This window comes from Pongo abelii, chromosome 18 (assembly GCF_028885655.2).
Source record: "Pongo abelii isolate AG06213 chromosome 18, NHGRI_mPonAbe1-v2.0_pri, whole genome shotgun sequence".
NCBI lineage: Eukaryota > Metazoa > Chordata > Mammalia > Primates > Hominidae > Pongo > Pongo abelii.
The window spans coordinates 74915380-74921379 of record NC_072003.2 but is presented as its reverse complement, the minus strand read 5'-3'; the positions used below and the strand labels follow the sequence as shown (position 1 = coordinate 74921379).

Sequence of the window (6000 nt, the reverse complement as noted above, 5' to 3'; positions counted from 1 at the left end):
GGGAGGCAAAGGTTGCAGTGAGCCGAGATCGCGCCTTTACACTCCAGCCTGAACAACAGAGCGAGACTCTGTCTCAAAAAAAAAAAGAAAAAGAAATTCAGCCGAGTGCTGCAAGATACGTCATTCTAGTTGAAGGCATATGTAAGCCAACAGGCGTCTCCCACCGTCCGGTTTCACGCCTCTCTAAGACGCTGCCAGGGCTGCGGGACTTGAAGCGCGGGAATCTCGGCCCTGGCACCGACTCCTCGGAAAAACTACAAGGCCCGGCGTGCACTGCGCGCCTCTGGGAACGGGAGCTGGAAGGAACCGGCGCTTTGTGACGTCACGTCCGCCTTACCGGCGGATTCAGTTTGCTTTCTCCTAGGCGCGTGTCCTGAAGGTGGGAGGGGAGCGTCCGCGAGGCACTGGGGCGACGGGGCAGGTGTATCCGGGCTAACTTTACCGAGTCTGTTTTTGAGGGAAGAGGTTGTGAGGACCGTATCTTCCGGGACGCGTTTCACGTGGGAAGGCGCTCCACGCCCGGATGTCAGCAGCCGGCGCGTGAAGAGCCGCCGCGGGCGGGCGCGGGGCCTCTGGCCTGGCAGCCGCAGGACCCAGTGGGTCAAGCGCTCACGCTGTTCCCACTGCACGGCTTCAGTGCCTTGCCTGGCACCTCCTATCCTGTAACTGGCCGACTCGGGGTCCCACCCAGGCTTCTCCAACGGCCGGGAAGGGGCTCTGCTTCCGGAAGTATTTAGGAAGGGAGCCAGCGTAAAGCAGGAGTCCCTTCCTCCAAGCATCGCTAAAGCCTTTTCTCCCCTGGCTGCCGATTTCCTTTTCTTTGGAAAGGACGTCAGTTTTTTAGCTTGTTGAAACTGTTCAGAGATGCGGTCTTGTGGGCAAATCAATGCCTGTTTAGCTGAGCTGTTATTTTCAGCTAAGAAGTTCTTAAAGTTTTTCAAGAGCTAGGAGGGGGTGTAGGCTCGAATTATAATGGACCCAGTGTAGCAAAACATTTATTCATTTAAACGATTGTGCATGCTCATTCAGACGCACTACCCGAGTGAGATGATGCCGTTCTGGGCTGCTTCATCTTAAAGAGAGTCACTGTTTCTTCTGGCAACTTCTACCTGCCTTGGCTATTGAGGTTTGTGAATTGCACCTCTGGTTTAATTTCAGGTCGATGGCCAGGTGGTCTTCATAAACTATACTGCCTTGTGATGCCTCCCTAGAAATGAGAGGTGAGTCCCTTCCAAACGAGGATTCTAGGATCTTATGCTTTCTTTTCTTGACAAGGCTTGCCCTGGCCCTCTGACTTTCAAGTCAGAGTGTCTCACTTCCTGCAGATTTTTGTTTTAAATCACTGTGGTCTGATTTACCAGTATCATTCACTACAGTAGCGAGCCTGCACATTGCGCTGCAGGGGATTCATAACAATACCATCTTTCAAAAGCTGCATGCACTGGAGGTCAGGGAAGCCTTTTTTGTTTTTTTGAGAGGGAGTCTCGCTCAGTCACCCAGCCTGGAGTGCAGTGGCACAATCTCGGCTCATTGCGACCTCCGCCTCCTGGGTTCAAGCGATTCTCCTGCCTCAGCCTCCCGAGTAGCTGGGACTACAGGCACGCACCATCACGCCCGTATTTTCAGTGGAGACGGTTTCATCACGTTGGCCAGGCTGGCCTCGAACTCCTGACCTCAGGTGAGCCACCGCGCCCGGCCTTCAGTTTGTTTTACAGTGCTTAGCTTCGTCTGTCACCATACAAGCTCATCTTCTACTGAGAAGCTTTTTGTATAATTGAGTCCAAATGAGATCAGGATGTGCCTAGTGAGCATTGATAGGGCCAAGAGTGAGAGATTTCCTTGCAAAGTATCCTAGGGATCTGCTTGATGGTTTTTTTCTTCATGGCTTTCTATGCCCATTACAGCCCTCCCCCTTTCACCCCCACTACCAAGTAGCTCAAGGCAAATTAACCAGGAAAATCATCAAATGTTATTTCTTGTAATAGTAATCACAGTTGACCTTAATTAGGCTCAACATTGTAGCAATTGCTTTTTATAAGTATTACTTATTTAACCCTCACAGTAACCCTAAGTATTAATCTTCACAATAATCTAAATAGGTTAGATACTATTATTATCACTATTTTGACAGATGAGGAAACAGACACAGCAAGGTTAAGTAGTCTGTTCAGCATCACAGTTAATTTGTGGCAGAGCCAAAATTAGAACCCAGAAAGGGTGAATCCAAAGCCCACACCCTTAAGTAGAGCTCTATGAGAACACGTAACTGCTGAGAAACATTTAAGTGGGAATTTACTAGAGGGCGGTAGAGAACCACTCTGCTGTAGGGGAAAGAAGAGAAAAATAAAATGCGTGGAAAAAGAAGATAGATAAGAACATCTGTCCAGAAAGATAAACCTTATACAGTGAGGGTCTGCCGAAAGCAAGTGAGTCTGCAACCCTTTACATGCTGTTTCCAATGAAAATTGGAGTAGTGAGGACATTTCCTTCTCGTGTCCTTTAATGTTGAGTAGAGGATGCAGACTCCTTAGAAATGTATCAGATATCTAACATTAAAAAAAACTTGAAACAATAATTTTGGGGATTGGTAGAATTTGGGGTTTCTTTGATCTTTCATTAAAGATGAAAAGGGGGCAGGGAGATAGTGGGAGAAAATGATCCATAGAGTTCCAGATAGGGAAACCTCGATCTGCTCCACTGAAAGACTCGAAGCATGGATATGAGAGGCTGTAGCATGGTGCACTGGTTCTCCTTTCCGTACTTCTTATGGTTGTGGTTTTTGATCAAGGTCTCAATACCAGCTCAGACCATGTGGACCGCGGATGAGATTGCTCAGCTGTGCTATGAACACTATGGGATCAGGCTGCCCAAGAAGGGGAAGCCTGAGCCAAACCATGAGTGGACGTTATTGGCAGCCGTGGTGAAGATACAATCTCCAGCTGACAAGGCCTGCGACACCCCTGATAAGCCGGTGCAAGGTGAGACTTTTCTCCTTGGCACGCTCCTCACTGTGGGAGATGGTAAAATTATGCATTGCTGTACTGTGTGGGTACAGTCGTGGGTAGGGTGTGAACTACGATGTTAGGCATGTGTGCTTGTCCTCCGCTAGGTGGCGCAGTACCTCTGATGGCGGGAGACCGCCGTGCTGGAACCGCAGCCCTTGGTTGAGTGGGCCTCTGGGAATCCCCTGGAGTGTGCAGGCTGATCACACCTGAACACCGGGGAACATTCCGTTTCTCAGAACTCACACGATTTGCTTTTTTCCCACAGTGACAAAGGAAGTTGTATCAATGGGAACAGGAACAAAATGCATAGGCCAGTCCAAAATGAGGAAAAGCGGTAAGCAAGGGTGGGAATCTAAACAAAAATTTAGCTTCAAACCAGTGTCCATGTTTTACTCTCCTTGTCAGGGAAGAGGGGCCATGTCAGATGAGGTGCATGGCATTTGTTTCCTACTGACTATCAGTCCAGTTGGAAGGACAGTACTCACTTGGAGAATGGAAATCCACCATCAAAGCAGAGGCCTCTAGAAACATGCTTTCCGAATAACTGAAAGTTAACCAGTATTTTCATGCTCAAACCACAGAGTCCCTGGGATTAGCTACTCCACATTAGGTCTGGAAGGCTTTGGGGCTCTATAGCAGGTAGAGGATGCAGCTTGAGTGGCTTCTGAAGCCCAAGAAAGCAATCTTTTTTTTTTTTTTTTCTTTTTTGACTCGGAGTCTTGCTCTGTCACCCAGGCTGGAGTGCAATGGGCGATCTCGACTCACTGCTCTGCAACCTCCCCTTCCTGGGTTTAAGCAATTCTCCTGCCTCAGCAGGCACCCACCATCACGCCCAGCTAATTTTTGTATTTTTGTAGAGATGGGGTTTCACCATGCTGGCCAAGCTGGTCTTGAACTCCTGACCTCAGGTGATCTGCCCACATTGGCCTCCCAAAGTGCTGGGATTAAAGGTGTGAGCCACCGCACCTGGTAAGCAATCTTGAATGACAGGAAGCTTTGGGCCTCAAGAAGAATATGAAAATTCCTTAGAGATCTGGGGGTTTTTATTTGTCTGTTTCATTGGGTTTTTTTTTTAAGAGACAGGGTCTCACTGGGGTATGGTGGTACCATCATAGCTCACTGCAGCCTTGAACTCCTGGGCTCAAGTGATTCTCCCACTTCAGCTTCCTGAGTAGCTGGACTACAGGTGTGCACCACTATGCGCAGCTAATTTTTTTCATTTTTATTTTGTAGAAATTTGGTCTCACTGTGTTGGCCAGGCTGGTCTCAAACTCCCAGCCTCAAGCTATCCTCCTGCCTTGGCCTCCCAAAGTGCTGGGATTACAGGCATGAGCCACTGTGTGCCTGGCCGAGATCTGGGGTCTTTACCTCTTCTTCTAGCTAGCAGGTTCCTCTTTGAGTTGGCTTCCACCATTCTCCTTGCCTTAACCTCCTGTATATGAGGAACCTGTTACAGGATCACTGTGGATTGGATTAGATGGAATTGTATCACCATGAGCACAAGTAGGATACCTCTGTACAAAAGATCTGGACCCTTGTTCTCCGAATGAGGTTTGTCTATAAATTAGTGTTTCTCAGCTGGGGGTGATTTGCACCCCAGAGGACATTTGGCAATGTCTGGAGACATTTTTAGTTGTCACAACTGAGGGAGGGGTGCTAGTGTCATCTCATGGGTAGAGGCCAGGAATACTACTAAAAAACAGTCTACAGTGTATGGATGGAATAGACCCCCCACAACAAAAAATTTTCTGGCCCAAAATGTCTACGGTGCTGGGTTGAGAAACCCTGCACCTAATGCATTGTTATTCATGATTGTGGTACCTTCTGGCAAAGCTCTCCAGGAGCTACATGGCCATCCTGGGTGCTGGTGGGACTGCTGTGTTCTGCTTCTAGGAACCGGACCCTCTCCAGCTTCCATATGTCTTCACCTGGTGTCCTATCTTTGCCGCAGGAGACATCCTCAATGATAGCCATGCTGAGGTCATAGCCAGAAGGAGTTTCCAAAGGTAAAGCCACATCTCCAGAGTATGGTTCAGCAGGACTGGGGTGGGAATCCCGGAATTTACTTTTTTTTTTGAGACGGAGTCTTGCTCTGTTGCCCAGGCTGGAGTGCAGTGGCATGATCTCAGCTCACTGCAACCTCCACCTGCTGGGTTCAAGCAATTCTCCTGCCTTAGCCTCCCAAGTAGCTGAGACTACAGGCCCGTGCCACCATGCTCAACTAATTTTTTGTGTTTTTAGTAGAGATGGGGTTTCACCATGCTGGCCAGACTGGTCTTGAACTCCTGACCTCGTTATCCACACGCCTCAGCCTCCCAAAGTGCTGGGATTACAGGCGTGAGCGACCGCGCCTCGCCCAGAATTTACATTTCTAATAAGCTTCTAGGTAATACAGATGATATTAGTCTGTAAACTACACTTTGAGTAGCAGTGTGGTCTAGACTAGTGGTTCTCTCTGTTTTTTTTTTTTTTTTTGACACAAGGTCTTGGTCTGTCACCTAGGCTAGAGTGCAGTGATGTGATCTCAGCTCATTGCAGCCTTGGCCTCCTGGGACATAAGCAAGCCTCCCACCTCAGCCTCCTGAATAGCTGGGGTTACAGGCGCATGCCACCACACCCAGCTAACTTTTCCTGGGTTTTTTTTTTTTTTTTTTTTTAAAGACAGGGTGTCACTCTGCTACCCAGGCTGGTCTTGGATTCCTGGGGCTCAAACGATCCTCCTGCCTCAGCCTCCTAAAGTGCCGGATTTATAGGCATGAGTCACATGCCTGGCCTGGACTAGTGGTACTTAAACTTGATTGTGCATGAGAAGAACTTAGAAGGCTTGTTAAAACCCAGATTGCTGAGCCCACCACAGAGATTCTGATTGAGCATATCTAGGGTGGAACCTCAGAAATTGGGTTTCTTCTTTTCTATTTTTCTAAAAAAAAAGAAAAAAAGAAAAAAAAATAGAGTCTCACTCTGTCACCCAAGCTGAAGTACAGTGGCAGAATCA

At 48.2% G+C, this 6000-nt stretch overlaps 1 protein-coding gene across 20 annotated transcripts in view; it reads left to right on the top strand.

The window, feature by feature from the left end:
* Positions 1-296: 296 nt before the first annotated feature.
* ADAT1 (adenosine deaminase tRNA specific 1) overlaps positions 297-6000 on the top strand; it is a 43635-nt gene continuing 37931 nt past the window's right edge. For 5 of the 20 annotated variants that reach the window (XR_008514694.2, XR_010137862.1, XR_008514690.2 and 2 more), the window contains exons 1-4: positions 598-1220; positions 2789-2978; positions 3271-3339; positions 4957-5011. Coding sequence is in view for 9 of the 20 variants with exons in the window: in XM_054534153.2 (XP_054390128.1) it covers positions 2810-2978; positions 3271-3339; positions 4957-5011 (293 nt within the window). In the remaining 11 variants the exon portion in view is untranslated. Of the gene's footprint in view, positions 1679-2788; positions 2979-3270; positions 3340-4956; positions 5012-6000 lie in introns of all 20 variants that reach the window. The other 15 variants (XR_008514685.2, XR_008514684.2, XM_063717782.1 and 12 more) reach the window with 12 other exon arrangements.